Source organism: Mustelus asterias, chromosome 6 (assembly GCF_964213995.1).
Source record: "Mustelus asterias chromosome 6, sMusAst1.hap1.1, whole genome shotgun sequence".
Taxonomy (NCBI): Eukaryota; Metazoa; Chordata; class Chondrichthyes; order Carcharhiniformes; family Triakidae; genus Mustelus; species Mustelus asterias.
The window spans coordinates 2,978,117-2,998,680 of record NC_135806.1 but is presented as its reverse complement, the minus strand read 5'-3'; the positions used below and the strand labels follow the sequence as shown (position 1 = coordinate 2,998,680).

Genomic DNA, 20,564 nt, shown 5'->3' with positions numbered 1-20,564 from the left:
TCCCAAGCTGCTCATGTGACTATCCAGGTAAGTCTTAAACGATGTCAGCGTGCCTGCCTCCACCACCCTACTTGGCAGCGCATTCCAGGCCCCCACCACCCTCTGTGTAAAAAACATCCCTCTAATATCGGAGTTATACTTCGCCCCTCTCACCTTGAGCCCGTGACCCCTCATGATCGTCACCTCCGACCTGGGAAAAAGCTTCCCACCGTTCACCCTATCTATCCCCTTCATAATCTTGTACACCTCTATTAGATCTCCCCTCATTCTCTGTCTTTCCAGGGAGAACAACCCCAGTTTACCCAATCTCTCCTCATAGCTAAGACCCTCCATACCAGGCAACATCCTGGTAAACCTTCTCTGCACTCTCTCCAATGCCTCCACGTCCTTCTGGTAGTGCGGCGACCAGAACTGGACGCAGTATTCCAAATGTGGCCTAACCAGCGTTCTATACAGCTGCATCATCAGACTCCAGCTTTTATACTCTATACCCCGTCCTATAAAGGCAAGCATACCATATGCCTTCTTCACCACCTTCTCCACCTGTGTTGCCACCTTCAAGGATTTGTGGACTTGCACACCTAGGTCCTCTGTGTTTCTATACTCCTGATGACTCTGCCATTTATTGTATAACTCCTCCCTACATTATTTCTTCCAAAATGCAAAGTCCAACCAAGCCCACACTCCGACCCCCCTCCCCCTCACACTCTTCCCCTCAACCTACCACCGACCCTCCCTCCTCTCCTTCGCCCTCCGCCGGCTGCACGCTATACTCTGAAAGCGGGAAACTGTCCAACGGACAACACAAAGGGGTGGGCGGGGCCAGGCGGTTTCCCCGGCGACCGGGGGCGGGGCTAATTGTTCAGGGGCGGAGCCAGGCCGTTTCCCTGGTGACTGGAGGCGGACCAAACTACTGAGGGGCGGGGCGAGGCCGTTGCTGGGAGACGGCGCGGCGCACGCGCGGTGGCGGTTGTTGAGGATGGCGAGCGCTCAGCGGCCTCCCTCCGCGGCCCGGCCCCCCAGCAAAGGCGGCGGCGGTGGGCGACCGGCCATGACAGCAGCCCGAGCTCCAGCCACGGCGCTGCGGGTCGGTACCGGGGTGAGTCTGCCAGCGTTACCGAGCGGGACTCCGGCTGGCATCGAGGACAGGAGTCGCCACCAACTACTTCCCAGTGCCTCTCTGCCAGCCCTGACCCCCTGCCAACCCTGACCTCCTGGCAGCCCTGACCCCCTGCCAACCCTGACCTCCTGGCAGCTCTGACCCACTGCCAACCCTGACCCCCTGCCAGCCCTGACCTCCTGCCAGCCCTGACCCCCTGCCAGCCCTGGCCTCCTGCCAACCCTGACCCCCCTGCCAGCCCTGACCCCCTGCCAGCCCTGACCCCCTGCCAGCCCTGACCCCCTGCCAGCCCTGACCCCCTGCCAGCCCTGACCCCCTGCCAGCCCTGACCTCCTGCCAGCCCTGACCCCCTGCCAACCCTGACCCCCCTGCCAGCCCTGACCCCCTGCCAGCCCTGACCCCCTGCCAGCCCTGACCCCCTGCCAGCCCTGACCCCCTGCCAGCCCTGACCCCCTGCCAGCCCTGACCTCCTGCCAGCCCTGACCCCCTGCCAGCCCTGACCCCCTGCCAGCCCTGACCCCCTGCCAGCCCTGACCTCCTGCCAGCCCTGACCCCCTGCCAGCCCTGACCTCCTGCCAGCCCTGACCTCCTGCCAACCCTGAACCCCTGCCAACCCTGACCCCCTGCCGGCCCTGACCCCCTGCCGGCCCTGACCCCCTGGTGGCCCTGCCCCCCCCCCCGGCGGCCCCGCTGCCCCCCCCGGCGCCCCCCCCCCCCCCCCGGCGGCCCTGACCCCCCCTCCCCCCCGGCGGCCCTGACCCCCCCTGGCGGCCCTGACCCCCACCCCCCCCCTCCCCCCCGGCGGCCCTGACCCCCCCCCCCCGGCGGCCCCGCTGCCCCCCCCCCCCCGGCGGCCCTGACCCCCCCTCCCCCCCGGCGGCCCTGACCCCCCCTGGCGGCCCTGACCCCCACCCCCCCCCCCCCCCTGGCGGCCCTGACCCCCCCCCCCTCCCCCCACCCGGCGGCCCTGACCCCCCCCCCCTCTGCGGCCCTGACCCCCCCCCCTCTGCAGCCCTGACCCCCCCCCAGCGGCCCTGACCCCCCCCCCGGCGGCCCTGCCCCCCCCCTAGCGGCCCTGACCCCCCTGGCGGCCCTGGCCCACTGCCGGCCCTGACCCCTGCCCTGACCCGCTGCCAACCCTGGCGCCTGCCATGACCCCCTGCCTGCCAGCCCTACCCTCCAGCTTCCTGCCTCCTGCTCCCCTCCTGTTGCTTCCTTCCCCCACCCCCAGCATACCTGCCTTCTGCCACCTGTTTCCCACCCCCCATACTCTTGCTGCACTTTTCCCTTACCCCCATACCCATTCCCTATCCTCTTCTTATGCCTATCACACTCCTCCCTGCATCTTCCACCCCTATCCGCATTCCCCATCACAGATGTACCTCGCTGAAATTGTTGTTCAAATTTCTGAGTTACTTTTCCTTTCCAGGGTAATTTGAGATAGACCGGGCACTTTTCAGATCTGAAAGTGGTGACCTTTGGTCCATTTGTGACACACAACATCCAGTGTTCTGGTCAGGATGGTCATTGTCCCTCAGGATAGCTTTGATGGGCTCTATTTCTGTGCCAAGCTTGAAAGGTTAACAAATGACTAGGACACTACTTACAAGATTTCTGATGGCCAATCTTGTAGCATGCGGAGCTATATGAATCCCACATGAATATTGAACAGTTAATGAAGACTTGCAGTAGACAGTAGTGGACAAGTCATGTGACCAGAACATTATTAATTTACAAACTTGGATCACGATATGCTGTCTGAACCCTTTTGCTGACATAGAAAAACATGATTTGCAAATGTTGAAAAGGTGAAGCATAGAGGCAGTGACTGAAGAATGACCAGTGATTTTGCTCAGAACAATTTGACAGGTTAACATTCTCTTTTCGTCTAGATATCTCCTGGAACAGCGAGACCTGGAACTCGTGGTGGGCCTGTGATGCCGGGTGGTGTGCTGTCTGCTCAGATTAAAGTAGCAGATCGCCCTGTAACTCAGCAGGGTTTGAGTGGAATGAAAACGGGAATGAAAGGTATGTGAAAGCTGTCTCGTGTCATAATTTTCATAATTTATAAAGTCAGTTATTAACATATGTAATATTTACCTCTTCTTGGAACATAGGATGAAACTGGCAAATGGTGTTCATCACAGATAAGTGTGTATATACATTTTGGTAGGAAGAATAGAGAAGTCAACTATTACTTGGAAGTCTGAATAGAGCAACAAAGGGATCTCTGAGTTTAATTATGTGCCATGGGTCATAGAAACTAGAAACAGGAGTAGGCCATTCGGCCCTTTGAGCCTGCAGCTCCTATTCATCTTGATCATGGCTGATCATCAAATTCAATATCCTGATTTCCCCCTCCCCATATCCCTTGATCCCTTTAGCCTCAAGGGCTATATCTAATTTCTTCTTGAAATCAGACATTTTGTCTTCAACTATTTTCTGTGGTAGTGAATTCCACACATTCACCACCCTCTGGGTGAAGAAATTTGTCCTCACCTCAGTTCTAAAAGGTTTACCCCTTATCCTCAAACTATGACCCCCTAGTTCTGGCCTCCCCCACCATTCATAGAATCATAGAAACCCTACAGTGCAGAAAGAGGCCATCTGGCCCATCGAGTCTGCACCGACCACAATCCCACCCAGGCCCTACCCCCATATCCCTCCACATCCCTCCATTGGGAAGATACTTTCTGAATGTACCCTGTCTAACCCTGTTAGAATTTTATGTTTCTATGAGATCCCCTCTCACTCTTCTAAACTCCAGTGAATATAATTCTAACCGACCTAGCCTCTCCTCATGTGACAGACTTACTGGTAAACCTTCGCTGTACTCCCTCTATAGCAAGGGCATCCTTCCTCAGATAAGGACACTAAAACTGCACACAATACTCCAAGTGCGGCCCCACCACACCCTATACAACTGAAGCAAAACATCCCTACCTCTGTACTCAAATCCTCTTGCTATGAAGGCCAATATACAATTTGTCTTCTTTACTGCCTGCTGTACCTGCGCGCTTACTTTTAGCGACGAATGCATAAGGACTCCAAAGTCTTGTTGAGTATCCAACTCTTTCAATTTACACCCATTCAAGTAATAATCTGTCTTCCTATTATTGCTACCAAAGTGGATAACCTGACATTTATTCACATTATACTGTATCTACCATGCAGATGCCCACATACTCCGCCTGTCTAAATCATGCTAAAACATCTCTGCATCCTTCTCACAGCTCACCCTCCCACCCAACTTTGTATCATCTGCAAATTTGGAGATAATACATTCAGTTCCCTCTTCCAAATCATTAATATGTAATGTGAACAGTTGGGGTCCTAGCACAGATTCCTGTGGAACCCCACTAGTCACTGACTGCCAATCAGAAAAAGGCCCATTTATGCCAACTCTTTGCTTCCTATCTGCTAACCAGCTTTCTATCCATCTCAAGACATTACCATTACATAATAAGGCATTAAAAAAACAAGCACTAGATTTTATTTCTAGAGTGTCAGAATTGAAAAGCAGCGAAGCTATTCTAAAACTGTATTAAATCTTTGTTCGATTGCACTTAGAGTGCCACATCCAGCTCTGTTCACTGTCTAATATCAAAGATACTGAGGCATTGGAGAGAATCCAGAGATTTGCAAGAATATCAGAAATGTCTAACAAGAATTGATTGACAGGCTGGCTCCCTTTTCCCTTAAAAAATGAAGACTGGGGAATGACCTCATAGCGGCCTTTAAAATTATAAACGATTTTGATAGAGTGGAAACAGAATGTTTCCTTTTGTGGAGAAGGAAACAACTAGAGACCATCAATATCAAATAGTCACAAAAATCCAATAAGGAGTTCAGAAGAAACATCTTCACCCAAATAGTAGAGAGAATCTGGAATTCACTACCACAGAGAGCCGGTGAAGTCAGTATTATAGATGCACTTAAGGGGAAACTAGACAAGCATATGAGAATGAAGGGATTATATGTTTGCAATTATAGATTTAGATGAAACGACATGGGAGGAGACTCAAATGGAGAGTCATCACTCACATGGTGTTGTTGGGCTGAATATCCTCTTTCTGTACTGTATATCCTATGTAATCCTGTGTTGCATTTAATACTCAAATGCCTAGTTAGCCCGGAGGGCATTCAGAATCTAACCATGTAATGTGGCACATTTAGATAACATCAGGTAGGATAGCAGATTCCTTTTTCTGAAGGGCGTCAGTGAATCAGTTAGGTTTCTATAATACTCTGATGGCCTTTGTGTTGGACCTTTTGGTGCAAACTCACAAATGAGCAAATTTGTTGAATTTTTAAAATTTACTATGGTGGGATTTTAGCTCACTATCTCTGAATTTCTAGTCTGCTACTAAAACCACGAGGCCACCATATCCATTTGAGAGTGGTAAATATCTTGGAAAATTATTTTTTGTTTTACTTTTTAATTGCTGTAGGACAAAGACTAGTAAATGATCCGTTTATAATTCTGAGTATGCCATTTATTTTAACTGATTTGCAGGACCACATCGTCAGATTCTGGACAAGTCCTACTTTCTTGGACTACTCAGGTGAGTACATAAGTAAAAACAAAAGCAAATTGTTGCAGACGCTGGAATCAGACAAAAACAGAAAATGCTGAAAAATCTCAGTAGATCTGACAGCATCTGATGAAGTGTCATTCAGATGTGAAACGTTGGCTCTGTTCTTTCTCCACCAATGCTGTCTTGACCTGCTGAGATTTTCCAGCATTTTTTGTTTTTGTTTGAGTACATAGTAATATTGATGAATACAAAGGGCTCAATTTTAACTCCGTGCAACTGGATGGGCTTTGAGCTTTAAACCACACAGTTTATCCATCGAAGATCACTTATTTTCACCTCTTGATATAGCTGCTTCACTGTTGAAACTTATAGATGCTTTTGCATTTCCAAACTCTAATTGTCAAACATGTATCATGTATCCCTACCAGTGGTTAGCACTGCTGCCTCACAGCGCCAGGGACCCGGGTTTGATTCCCGACGTGGGTCACTGTCTGTGTGGAGTTTGCATGTTCTCCCTGTGTCTGCATGGGTTTCCTCCGGGTGCTCCGGTTTCCTCCCACTGTCCAAAGATGTGCAGGTTAGGTGTACTGGCCATGCTAAATTGCCCCTTAGTCTCAGGGGGACTAGCGAGGGTAAATGCATGGGGTTGTGTGAATAGGGTCTGAGTGGGATTGTGGTCGGTGCAGACTCGATGGGCTGAATGGCAGCCTCCTGCACGGTAGGATTCTATGATCCATGATAACTTCCCCCCCGCTCCACCAACTCCAGCTTATTTAAAACCATGCCACTTGTGTCATGTTTTGTTCCTTCACGTCCACACATTATTGCTGATTTTTACTGGTCCCCGTGCACTAAATTTAAATCCTCACCCTGTTTGTCTGATTCCAGTCTCTTCTTCAACATTCCTTCATTCTCTCAATGGCGATCATCAGCCTCCTTTGTCCTCTTCCCTGTAGTTTCCTTTCTAAACATTTTCACTTCTCTCCACATCTTTAACAGACCTTCTCCACACATTTTTCAACTGCGCTCTCTGTCGACCTCCTAATCTCTCCCTGTGGCTAGCCATTTGCTTCTTTCTAACTATTTGTGAACTACCTCGGCAGCCAGTTGTCACTTTCAAGGCAAGTTCATATTTCAGCTTAATTTGTCGCTTTCTCGAGTTCCGTTTCTTAGAGTCTCTGTTCGCAAGTTGCATCAACAATAAATTTCCCTAATTTTCCCCACAAAATTGGGTGGTGACTACTACCAAGACTGATTTCTTTTGCAGGAAGGAAAGTTGCCAGGTTGTTAGAGGCTGTCCTGATGAGCAACACAGGCCTCAAAATTAATCTCAATTATTCAAATTGTCCCACCTTGGATTCAGCAGTTTCCTCATCACTTTTCCCCTAATAAATTTGCTCACACATTTACTGGTAATACAGGCACAGTAACAGCTTCAATGTGCAGCAGTTGCTTTAAGAGTGGGTAGTACTTGTGCTTGGCAAGTTATTTTCCTTTCTGTTATCTGGAATGCACCATTTAAAAGGTGGTGGAAGCAGGTTCAGCTGCAGGTTTCAAAAGGGAATTAGATTTGCACTTGCAAAAGAAAACTTGGCAAGGCTATGGAGAAAGAGCCGGGGAGTTGGAGTCATTGGATAGTTCTTTGAGACAGAGAGAGACCATAGGGATGATGGACCACCTCCTGTGCTGAATGGTTGCAAAATGTTTATTTTTAATTCTGCTTCTTGCTATTTTTATGCTCCAGTTATAGGAACATAGGATATGTCTGATGTTGTCTTACTCTGGACCACTTGTTCTAATATTCTTTCTCCTTTATTGTGGGAATCTTACCTGAAACATTTCTGTACAGAGCCAAAATAAATGAACTTACAACGGAAGTCAGCAAACTACAAAAGGAAATCGATACGTTTAATCAAGAAAATTCTGTCTATCTATCATATGAAAAGAGGCAAGTACATAATCTCTGCACATGTGCAAACTCCAAACACAACTCCATACATGTGAAGGCAGGTATTCATTGTTAACACAGTCTTTCATATTTGTAACAGGGCTGAAGCATTGGCAGTGGAAATTAAAGATCTGCAAGGGCAACTAGCAGACTACAATATGGTGAGTGTAATTATTAATTTAACTTTACAAGTAGTTACATATTATTGAGAAATAAGTAGCAGTGTCTGTTGTTACTATCGCATCGTAATCATTTTATTATAATAAAGTGCAAAAAAAGTAAAAAACAATGATGTTTCCTGAGCAGTAACTGCTTCACTCTATTGTCATCTGTTTTGGGTCAGTGGTAACACTCCCCTCTGAACCTAAAGGCCTTGGGGCCAAGCCCCACTCTTGGCCTTAAGCACGTGCTACAAGCTGGCTCTTCAGTGCAGCACTGAGGGGATGCTACATTGTTGGAGATACGTTCATTCAAATGAGACATTAGACTGAGAGTCTTGTCTGCCTTCACAGGTGTGTGTTAAAGATCGTAAGGCCCTATTTGAAGAGGAGGAGGGAATCCTTCCGATATCAAAGAATCCCTACAGTGCAGAAGGAGGCCATTCGGCCCATCGAGTCTGCACCAACCACAATCCCTCCCAGGCCTTATTCCTATAACCCCACATATTTGCCCTATTGATTCCCCCTGACACTAGGGTCAATTTAGCATGGCCAATCAACCTAACCTGCACATCTTTGGACTATGGGAGGAAATCGGAGCACCCGGAGGAAACCCATGCAGGCACAGGGAGAATGTCTCTGTGGAGTTTGCACAATGACCCGAGGCCAGAATTGAACCCGGGTACCTGGCGCTGTGAGGCAGCAGTGCTAACCATCTTGCCTTCCTTATCTTGGCCAACATTAATCCCTCTGCCAATGTGAGCAAACAACAAATGATCAAATCATTATTTTTGCTGTTGGTGGGATCTTGCTGTGTACCAATGACCTTCCATGCTTCTCTACATCAAAATGTTTAAAAACTTCATTGTACTCTGTGAAGTACAAAAGTACTATGCAAATACAAAGTTTATTTTCTTTAATACTCTTGACTTGATTTTGTTCTTTGCCTTTAGTTGGTAGATAAACTGAATACCAATACAGATATGGAAGAAGTTATGAACGACTATAACATAGTAAGTCTTGCAATTTCCAGCAAAAATGAATGTTTCTTTACTATAATTTTTCATTTCTTTTTCCTGTCAATTGTCTTCCAGTTGCTTGTTGTACCATGAAACATTTCATGCCATGCTATTGAAGTAAACTCAGCTTTTTGAACTAAACAGGAATATGCATTTAAATGTTATATAGAATAATTTTAATGTGTTCTTGTATTTAAAAAGTTGCATCCTGGTTTAGCTGAGCTTCTCAGCCTTCAATTAAGCTAATTGGCCTGCTGTCCTTTTCTGCTTGACTGCTACAATTACTTAATGACCTTGAATGTACTTTGCCTCAAATAAACTGCCATCAACACCAGAATTTGAGCTTTATGCTGCTCAGCTTGCTTCCAAACCTTGTCTGCACTTGCTTCTCTCTGGATCGCATGTTCTTCAAGTTCATCTATGGTGTTGCCTCCCTCTATCTGCAACATTCAGTCCTAAAGCTCCAACACACCCTTTGACTTCACCCTCTTGCACTCTCTCTTTGTCTAATCTAATTGCCAATCCCTCAACTACTTCAGTTCTTTTGTTTTTCATTGTTCTTCCTAAACTAATCGGCCTCTCCATCTTTCTCTCCACTTTAAAATCCTCACGAAATCCATCTTTTAGGCAGTCAATCGTTTTGATTAATCACAAGCACACAAGACAGTATGGAAACATTACTGAGTAGTTATAAATAAAAACAGTTTCTGAAAAGAAGGTTATGACTTTCATTCTGTAGTTTCATCCAATTAAAATCATATCCGCATTATAACAGCTGCTATAATAAAGCTGAAAGTCACGAACAACCGTAGCTAATGTGCACAATTTATTGTATTTTAGCTCAAAGCACAAAATGATCGAGAAGCACAGAGCATGGATGTAATCTTCACTGAGCGACGAGAGTAAGTAATAACAATATTCTGTTCAAAGTCCTGAGGAATATGAGAACAAGGACGGGCTTTCCCATCCTTCAAGCCTGTTCAGCCATTTAATCATCTTGAAAAACTCAGTAGAAATAGTATCCACAGCACTTTTGTTACGATCCCAGATTGTAACTAGACGGGAAGATCCCAGAATGGAACCCTGGCTCAGAAGACCATAACATTTTACTTTTTTAAATGTGGAGGAACAGAATCACAATTTAGTAAACATGAAAACTGAGAGTGAAGGAGAATTGTAGTATAATCATAGAACCCTACAGTGCAGAAAGAGGCCATTTGGCCGATCGCGTCTGCACCGACCACAATCCCACCCAGGCCCTACCCCCATATCCCTACATATTTTACCCGCTAATCCCTCTAACCTACGCATCTCAGGATACTAAGGGGCAATTTTAGCATGGTCAATCAACCTAACCCGTACATCTTTGGACTGTGGGAGGAAACCGGAGCACCTGGAGGAAACCCACGCAGACACAAGGAGAATGTGCAAACTCCACACAGACAGTGACCCGAGCCAGGAATCGAACCCAGGTCCCTGGAGCTGTGAAGCAGCAGTGCTATCCACTGTGCTACCGTGCTGCCCTATAGTCACTTATCTTCACAAATGTACACAGATTTCAGGATAACACCCACTCTGCAACCTAGTAGCAGATGCCACTCAATCAATCTCCTATGGATTACTCCTCAAATTCCTCCCTGATGATTGTCACATGAGTATTTCCACACTCTCCTCTCAAACACGCTTAAAAATGTTCTTTCAAACAATGCCTTCTCTCAGCTGTTTTCATCAAGGATCTGTTTCCAGGTTTTCCAACTATCTTTTTAAACAAGGCTTCCTCTCCACTGTTTTAGCAAGGATCCCCCTTCACGTTTTCCAACTCTCCTTTCAGTATACCTTTGTCTTGAATGTGAGAGCATTCGAACTTCAGCACAAAAAATCAGGTACTCAGTCCCCAATAAAATACTATTGTTTCCAAAGGCTGGAATTAAGGACAGCAGATCTAACATGAATCTAACTAAAGTTGTACCCTTTCCAACAGAAAAGCACTAAATTAAACTTTCTTACATCTATATCTTATTTCTAATATTTAATACAATTATAGATCACTCAAAACTATCTCTGCTTCTTGACACTTTGTAAAGAGAGTTTCAGATTTTTGTTAATCATGTAAAACATACTTCCTGATTTAACTTATAAATGACTTGATTCTAGTTTTAAGACCCTTGTTCTGGATTTCACTCCCAGAGGCAGCCATTTCAATTTATGCATCCTTATCCTATGAGAATGTTTTGGAGCTTAGAAGAATGAGGGATGATCTTATTGAAACATATGAAATTCTTAAGGGATTTGACAGTGTGGAAATGAAGGTTGTTTCCTGGGGAATCTAAAACATGTGGACACAGTCCCAGGATAAAAAAGATGATCAGTTAGGATTGAAGTGTGGAGACATTTCTTCACTCAACGGATTGAGAATTTTTGGAATTATCTACCCCAGATGGTTATGGGTGCTCCATCATTGAATATATTTAAGGCTCAGATGTACAGATCTTTGGTCTGTCAGGAATCAAGATATATGGAGTGCAGGCATGAAAGCAGCGTTGAGCCAAAATCAGCCATGATTGTATTGAATGGCAGAACAGGCTCGACAGATGGTACAGTCTCCTACTCCTTCTCCTCATGTTGTTAAGCATCTTAAATTCAAACTGTCCTTAATGTAACCAGTATCAATTCATGCTGTATCACACTCCATAGCCAAATCTATCTTTCATGAGGTTCACTAACTAAAACTGAACGCTGTGCTATAGACTGTAGCTGATTGCCCTTAATGTGCACAAGCAGACAAGGCCATAAAAAGACCCATAGAGTCCTTGGTTTTGTGTCTAGACATTTAGAGTTAACATTGAACTCCTACAAAACATTAGCTATAGCGAGTGCTGTGTATTGTACATGCAGTCTAGTATAGTTAAGTTACCAAAGTAATGGAAGCACTACTACACTGTTTCTTAGGCTGAGGGGATATGCTGATAGAGATTTTCAAAAATTATTGTAAGTTATGGTAAGTTAATTGCAATTGATAGTGTTGGGTCCATTCATTCGTTTGAGATGAGGGGACAGCACTTGGTACCAATTTTAAAATGGTTTTCTTTTATTGAACAGAACTGAAAAAAAAATTAACATGACAGAAGCAGTAAAAAAAAAGCAAATTTGGAGACTCGCTTCTCAGCCAGTCCATGTACTGAACTTGAACACACTGAACTGAAACACTCTAAAATCCAAACTATATTTCAACCCTTATCTCGTTATTGGAAGTGCCCTCCGCAGGTTGTCTCCATCTAGAAAAACAGTCATTGCAGCTGCTGTTATGCTGTTGTTTGCCTGCATTGTGTACCCTTCAGGAATGCAGTCAATTTCCCGCTAACCCACCATGCTTTCTGATTGTATGTGTATGTAGTCAAGCTAGCTACAATAGGTCAGCTTAGCAGAGTTAGTTGCATAGGCAGAAATATTTTAAAATGAAGACTTTGCATAGACTGAAGCAAACAGGGCTAAGCATACACTGGATCTCTCAGATAGTAAGGCTGCAACTATAATTCATAAAAAGTAGTAAAGGAGCTTGCAAAACATTTTTGTGCAGAAGGTTATTAAAATGTAGATCTCGGCTACAAACTTTGGTTAAAACACGGTATATATCTCTTTCAGAAGAAAATTAGGCAATTGCATATAAAGAAAAATGTTCAGAATATGTGGAATAATCAGAAGAATATTAGTAAAGGCTGTCATAGGCTAAAACAGGATCCAAATTATCTTAGCTCTTGTTACACCATTTCCAGTTTTAGTCTACCACACACAATGCAATTCAATACATGTTCAGTTGTGCCTATGCTTATTATCTACCATAATGATTGTCGATCAATTGACACATGGCAATCACTTTAGGATAATAGCAATGATATGCTTGGTACTTTTGAATTATCAATGTATTCTCTTGACAACTATATCACATTTTTTGAGCTATGTTGGATTCAAGTGTACAATTTAAGTGTGAATTTTAGGGGAATTTTCTTCTTCCTGGTACAAATGAGTCTATGCTGTGCAGAATGTATATATGAAACATTAAAGTAAGCAAGCGATCTGAAGACATGGTTTCTTATGGTTGCATTATTAAAAGCATGACTGGCTTAACCTACTACACATACTGCAGAACCAGTCAACCTTACTGGGGAACATCTATAACCATTTCCAATTTTACTGCTCCTCACAATTATTGATTCTTATTGAATCTATATAGCCATCTTCAATATAACCATCATCTTCTTCAGGAGTTGTCTTCACTTCAGTTTGTTGGCCACTGTTTTTAGTTTTTCCTAATGCCTGTGGGACACTATCCTCTGTTGCTGTAGATGTATTTTCCATGAAAAGCTCTGGTTCTTCCTGCAATCGATGATGATGGTAGGCAAAGAGGCAGTTGTACCAATTAATGCATTTTGCAAAGAGGACAAGTATCGAAGATATGCCAATAGAGGTTGCCATGACACCGACCACTAATTTCCAGGATTTCCCAAATTTGGATTGGTCTAATAAATAAAGAAAAGAGTAGTCTGTACAAACATTAAGTACTAATGTTCAGCTACTTTTTTTTTGCAAGCTATCATTGACTTAAATTTTAACCATACTAAGTATATTTATAATGAAATAGTTACTGTTGTAATTATTACACAGGAGCGCTAAGCTGATCACTTCAGTCAGACATGATCACCAAACATGACTGATGTTGGAAATGACTGACTGAAACTTGTGCATTCTGTTGTACTGAGTTTGGTTATTGGCAAATGCCATCCCTCATCCAGTGGAGCAGAAAAAATGTCAAATACATTTTGCAGACAGAAGTTAAGTGAATAACAATGAGTTGTTAAAATCAATAGCTTTTGGAAATTAAATATTGTTGGCAGGGAAAAAAGTGCACTGATTATCATAACATGTGGTACCAAAAAATAAATACATTTTTCTTAGTTCTCTCTCTTCCCAAAAAACCAATTCTTACTAAGGTGGAAACCCATAGGTGTTTTCCTATAACTTGTTTATTTGAGCATGTTTCATGTAGCTATACACAGTGGAAGGCTACTTGCCCTGAAATTGCAATATATATCATTACAATCTAACTCCATTTCCATGAATGCAAATCATGGAGGGATCATTGCTGCCTATTCTTTTTTGCCTGTGTAAGTAAGGAATTCTTGAGGCCAATTATAGCAACCCTATGTCAATTGCAGGTGCGTTAGGTTATTGTAGCCCAATCCATCACGCAAACCAGCCTTCCATCCATTGACTCTGTCTACACTTCCCACTGCCTCGGCAAAGCAGCCAGCATAATCAACGACCCCACGCACCCCGGACATTCTCTCTTCCACCTTCTCCCGTCGGGAAAAAGATACAAAAGTCTGAGGTCACGTACAAACCGACACAAGAACAGCTTCTTCCCTGGTGTCATCAGACTTTTGAATGGACCTACCTCGCATTAAATTGATCTTTCTCTGCACCCTAGCTATGACTATAACACTACATTCTGCACTGTCTCGGCTCCTTCTCTATGAACGGTATGTTTTGTCTGTCTAGCAAGCAAGAAACAGTACTTTCCACTGTCTGCTAATGCATGTAACAATAATAAATCAAATTAAAATCAAACTCCGCATACTCCAGGAATCTAGTTTGGGTGTATATAGCTTAGCTCACTGGATAAACCCACTAAATCATCAGAAATCTACCACAATGTTTAATTCTGTTTTTTCATAGAATCATAAAATCCCTACAGTACAGAAGGAGGCCAATTGGCCCATTGAATATGTACCAACCACAATCCCACCCAGGCCCTATTCACGTAACCCTTATTTACCCTGCTATTGTGAGTTTCTTTGAAGAGAAGTATGAAGTTTGCTTTTTTAGTCACTTTGTCAGTTGCACTTGTAGACATGAGTGGGAGACATTCGGGCCTTGACCACTGTTACTCTGGGTTGACTGCATAGCAACAGTACAGCCTCTTTTGACAACTCGCACCAGTCTCCTTGGATATAGCACATGGATATTCAGTGATCGGGTCACTTTTCTTGGTGGCTGCCTTTCTGTGAGAAATTCCCTGAAATATTGTGCTGCACTATGATTTCATTTATCACTTGTCAGAAATGTGCACAATTGATATTAAATGCTGTAGTACCTGAACTGTTTGTTCGATTCCCAGTGGCGTTTTCTACAGTCACGGTGGGAGATTGCAGTGCTGGATTGTTCATATTTTTGGATAGATTTATGTCAAATGTAGTTTGGATCGTAGCACTATGTGGAGATGATGCTAATGTAGGGACTGGGAAGCATTCACTTTGCTTGATGAGAGCTTTTTTGATGGTGCAGAATTGCATTTCCTTAGGGGTCTCACATGTTGTGATGTTCTCATTACCTGTAGTTGAAATAGGATGTAACTTTACAAATATCCAAAATTCTTCAGGCTTCCCGTTTGTCATGCCTATTTCATGTTAGAAATTTTACATCAATTTTTTGAATAGTGTATAGTCAGAGGTTTACAGCATGGAAACAGGCCCTTCGGCCCAAATTGTCCATGCCGTCCTTTTTTTAACCACTAAACTAGTCCCAGTGCCCTCGTTTAGCCCATATCCCTCTATACCCATGTTACCCATGTAACTGTCTAAATGCTTTTTAAAAGACAAAATTGTACCCGCCTCTACTACTACTACCTCTGGCAGCTTGTTCCAGACACTCACCACCCTCTGGGTGAAAAAATTGCCCCTCTGGACACTTTTGTATCTCTCCCCTCTCACCTTAAACCTATACCCTCTAGTTTGAGACTCCCCTACCATTGGGAAAAGATGTTGACTATCTGCTCGATCTTGGGTTCACTTCAGTAATTTAAAAAATCCATTCACTGGCTAGCACGAGGGGACATAGCTTTAAATTGAGGGGTGAGAGATATAGGACAGATGTTAGAGGTAGGTTCTTTACTCAGAGTGTAGTATGGGCATGGAATGCCCTGCCTGCAGCAGTAGTGGACTCATCAACATTAAGAGCATTCAAATGGTTATTGGATAAACATATGGATGATATTGGAATCGTGTAGATGAGAGGGGCTTTAGATTGGTTCCACTGGTCGGCGCAACATCGAGGGCCGAAGGGCCTGTACTGCGCTATGTTCTATGGAGTAATGAAGAAACTTTCTGTTCCCTGCTGAGATTTTGTCATTCATAAGTGCACTAACTAACACTTTGCAAACCCATCATTATGTGAGTTGAACCTACCCAGATGTACTTTTGACTCATTAAGCCACATCTGTAAACCTAGAAGGCCACAGCTACAGTTCCATTGATTTCCATACAGTGTTAAATGTGATAAATTCAGTGGTTTCATAATATCTCTGTCAACGTTTGTAAGGCAGTTGTTGTGCAGTTCCAATACAGACAACTTTTTTAAATTATTGAATGCTCCTAAAGTTAAATTGCAGATGAGGTTATATCCGAGATACAATTCTTTAAGTTGAGTTAAATTCGAAAGAATTTGAACATCGTGATAAGTTAAAGAAATGCTGTTGTTCGTGAGTTTTAGCTTTGTTGTGTTCGCAGGTAGATCATGAGGGATCAATATCAAGCTCATTCCGCTGTAGTCACACTGCAAAAAAAAAAGCAATTCAGGTGATTGACATGTACTAAAAAGAAAGACTTGCATTTACAAAAGACCTTTTCATGACCATCTGATGTCTGAAAATGCTTTACAGCCAGTAAAGTCCTTTTGAAATGTAGTGGCTATTGCAATGTAGGAAATGCAGCAGCCAATATGTGCACAGCATACTCCCACAAATAACAATGTGATAATGATCAGATAATCTGTTTTTGTGATGCTTATTTTGGGATAAATATTGGCCAGGACACCTGTTCTGCTTCAAAGTAGTGCCATGGGATCTTTTACATCCATCCAGGTAGGCAGATGGGTCCTCAGTTTAATATCTCATCTGAAAGGCAACATCTCCAACAACATAATAACCCACTCAGTAAAACGCTGGAGTGTCAGCCTTGATTTATGAGATCAAGCCTGAAGTGGGTCTTGAACCTGGAGCCCAGAAGCAAGAACTGATCCATAGCTGACACACAATTGAAAAATCTCTTTATGTTCATTAAATTTTGAGAATTATTTTTTCAGTGAAACTTGCATTCATATGGCACCTTAAATGTAGTAAAGCATCTTGAGGCATTTCATAGGAACATTCTGAAATAAAATTTGGCACCACGTCACATTTGAGATATTGGGAAAATACCAAAATTTGGTCAAAAAGGTAAGTTTTAAGGAACATTTTAAAGGAGCAGAGAGAGTGGGAGAGATAGAGAGGTTTAGGGAGGAGATTCCAGAGCTTGGGGCTTAAGCAGCCACCAGAATAGACAATAGGTGAGATTTTCTGACCAGCCATAAGTTGGTGGACCTATGGTGGGGCTGCCAAATCTCTCACAGCTGATCTCACCACAACAGGACCGGAAAATCCTTGCCCAGGTGCTTGGAACAAACAGGAATTGGACTGGCCACTCTGACGAAGGGTCATCTCGACCCAAAACATTAGCTCTGTTCTCTGTCCACTGATGCTGTCAGACCTGCTGAGATTTTCCAGCATTTTCTGTTTTTATTTGTTGCTTTTTCTGAGTCTTTCCATGGATGTATAGCTCCAATACTTAGACAAAAATACATTTTTAAAGGTTTGTTGCTAAACACTGGCAACAAACTAATGCCTAGAAATTGCTGTTTTGTGCTTTTTAGAAATTGGTAATTGAAATTTTGTAAAGAATTTTCTCCTGGTTTGTTCGCAACTTTCAGTCTATGGACATTTTATCACTGGATAGCCAACCAAAGACAAATTAATTAATTTAATTAGCTGTCCTGTGCCAGTGGTAGATGAGTCCCTAAAATATACTCAAATACAAAGTCAAGTGTTTGGCAAAATGGATGTTAGATTGAGGAATGTTAACTTTAAATGTCTATGGTTGCAAAGCCTAATATAAAGGACTGCAGAAATATTGTCCCTCTTATAGGCTTATTCATACCTTCTTGCCAAGAAACAATTTGTGCCGTAAGCATGGGAAGGAGGTAAGAAAAGTAGGCACCAGGAGTTAACCTGCACATGTGACTGAATTATGTTCAAATTCGGCAGGTTCTCTACGACTCTCTCCAATCTTTACAGATACACCATAGAAAGCATTCTTTCCAGATGTATCACTGCTTGGTATGGCTCCTGCTCTGACCAAGATCGCAAGAAATCACAAAGGGTTATGAACGCAGCCCAGTCCATCACGCAAACCAGCCTCCCATCTATTGACTCTATCTACATTTCCCACTGCTCCAGAAGAGCAGCCAGCATAATGAAGGACCACATGCACCCCGGGCATTCTCTCTTCCACCTCCTTCCGTCGGGAAAAAGATACAAAAGTCTGAGAACACATACCAACCGACTCAAGAACAGCTTCTTCACTGCTGCCATCAGACTTTTGAATGGACCTATCATATATTAAGCTGATTTTTCTTTTCACCCTATCTGTAACTCCAGCACTATATTCTGCACTCTCTCCTTCCCTTCTCCCCTATATACTCTGAACGATGTGTTTTGGCTGTATAGTGCGCAAGAAACAATACTTTTCATTGTATCCCAATACATGTGACAATAAATCAAATCAATGTACAGCTCAAAAGGTGTTCAGAATTCCAGTGAAACTGCAATGCACCCAACGCTTCCACAAGGAAGTAATACGGGATGCTGACTTTACCCATCCATGGGATCCAAGGGGCTGCTGTCCGGTGGATCCAGAACTGGCTTGCCCAAAGGAGGCAGAGAGTGGGTATAGATGGGTCTTTTTCTAAATGGAGGTCGGTCACCAGTGATGTGCCCCAGAGATCTGTTCTGGGACCCTTGCTGTTTGTCATTTTCATAAATGGCCTGGATGTGGAAACGGAGGGATGGGTTGGTAAGTTTGCCGACGACACGAAGGTTGGTGGGGTTGTGGATAGTCTGGAGGGATGTCAGAAGTTACAGAGGGACATAGATAGGATGCAAGACTGGGCGGAGAAGTGGCAGATGGACTTCAACCCAGATAAATGCGTCGTGGTCCATTTTGGTAGGACAAATGGAATGAACATAACATAAGAAATAGGAGTACAATATAAAGGGAAAGACTCTTAGTACGGTCGAGGATCAGAAGGACCTTGGGGTCCGGGTCCATAGGACTCTAAAATCGGCCCCGCAGGTGGAGGAGGTGGTTAAGATGGCGTATGGTGTGCTGGCCTTTATCAATTGAGGGATTGAGTTTAGGAGTCCGGGGATAATGATGCAGCTATATAAGACCCTCGTCAGACCCCACTTGGAGTACTGTGCTCAGTTCTGGCCGCCTCACTATAGGAAGGATGTGGAAAAGATTGAAAGGGTGCAGAGGAGATTTACAAGGATGTTGCCTGGATTGAGTGGCATGCCTTATGAGGATAGGCTGAGGGAGCTCGGTCTTTTCTCCTTGGAGAGACGAAGGATGAGAGGAGACCTAATAGAGGTGTATAAGATGTTGAGAGGCATAGATCAGGTAGACTCTGAGGTTTTTTCCCAGGGCTGAAATGTCTGCTACGAGAGGACACAGGTTTAAGGTGCTGGGGGTAGGTACAGGGGAAATGTTAGGGGTAAATTTTTTCACACACAGGGTGGTGGGCGAGTGGAATCGGCTGCCGTCAGTGGTGGTGGAGGCGAACTCAATAGGGTCTTTTAAGAGACTCCTGGATGAGTACATGGAGCTTAATAGGATGGAGGGTTATAGGTAGGTCTAGAAGGTAGGGATGTGTTCGGCACAACTTGTGGGCCGAAGGGCCTGTTTGTGCTGTAGTTTTTCTATGTTTCTATGTTTCTAAAGCAATGCACTCGCACCATGGAACCACAGTGAAGCCAACTCGAGCTGCCAACATAGATATGAATTAGAGCAGAAGAAGTTATTGCACTAAACTTGAGTGTTGCTGAAAAAAGATTTCATCTTGCACTCATCAGGACAACCGCAAGAACACCAATGTCAGGAGGAAAAAACTTTATATACTGCATGTGAAAAGAGCACTTGATTAGTTGGCAAGTGGACAGTGATTGGCAGAGGCATTGCCAGGGAGAATGCACCTGTAAATGGTGGCTGAATGTGAAACATTTAAACTAAGCAGCTTGACTCTGGTAAAAGCATTGCCCTGAGGAATGAAGCAGCGAATGACTGTCATTTATTTTGTTTAGGTGTAATAGGTGTAACGTGCACATTGTTCATTCTGACTGCAAAGAACAGCTCCCTGTGTATTAATACATGCAGCTTCTAGTACACACAAATGAACCAAAAATAAAGTGTTCTGCCAATCCCACAAATGAGTAATGTGGTATATGAATGACAGTGTGCCAGTGTGATGCTAGGTATATCGGCCATACGTCCCAAAGACTGGCAGATCATACCAAACAGCGTGCCCCTTCCGCTGTTCACAACAAGCGAGGTACAGACCATACCCAACCAACCCGTGCTTGCAAAACCCAAAACCGTATCCAGCATTAGATGTGATTCTGTAATTGGACAACATTTTCTAAATAATCCTAAGTGCTAAAAATTACGCTAAAAAACAATTTAAGATTGTCAGTCGAGCTCGAAGAGTGGAGTGTTTGCATGTACTGGAAGCTATGTATTTTAATACACAGGCCCTGATCTTTGCAGACAGAGAACAGGTACACACATCGCACCTGTTTCAGCTGAACAAAGTAAGTGATAGCTATTCGCTGGTTCATTCATCAGGACAAATTAAAGA

At 43.9% G+C, this 20,564-nt stretch overlaps 2 protein-coding genes across 6 annotated transcripts in view; one reads left to right on the top strand and one right to left on the bottom strand.

The window, feature by feature from the left end:
- The first annotated feature begins 918 nt into the window (after window positions 1–918).
- Window positions 919–20,564, top strand: part of ift74 (intraflagellar transport 74) — a 91,892-nt gene continuing 72,246 nt past the window's right edge. Inside the window, exons 1-7 of the mRNA XM_078213916.1 lie at window positions 919–1,099; window positions 3,013–3,148; window positions 5,637–5,685; window positions 7,508–7,606; window positions 7,707–7,767; window positions 8,718–8,777; window positions 9,624–9,685. Of these exons, the coding sequence (XP_078070042.1) occupies window positions 980–1,099; window positions 3,013–3,148; window positions 5,637–5,685; window positions 7,508–7,606; window positions 7,707–7,767; window positions 8,718–8,777; window positions 9,624–9,685 (587 nt within the window). The 5' untranslated portion in view covers window positions 919–979. The remainder of the gene's footprint in view (window positions 1,100–3,012; window positions 3,149–5,636; window positions 5,686–7,507; window positions 7,607–7,706; window positions 7,768–8,717; window positions 8,778–9,623; window positions 9,686–20,564) is intronic.
- LOC144494710 (leucine-rich repeat-containing protein 19-like) overlaps window positions 7,543–20,564 on the bottom strand; it is a 119,872-nt gene continuing 106,850 nt past the window's right edge. For all 5 annotated transcript variants that reach the window (XM_078213921.1, XM_078213917.1, XM_078213918.1 and 2 more), the window contains 3 exons: window positions 16,025–16,391; window positions 14,935–15,171; window positions 7,543–13,300 (listed from right to left, as the gene is read on the bottom strand). In XM_078213921.1, the coding sequence (XP_078070047.1) occupies window positions 12,972–13,300; window positions 14,935–15,171; window positions 16,025–16,391 (933 nt within the window). In that variant the 3' untranslated portion in view covers window positions 7,543–12,971. The remainder of the gene's footprint in view (window positions 13,301–14,934; window positions 15,172–16,024; window positions 16,392–20,564) is intronic.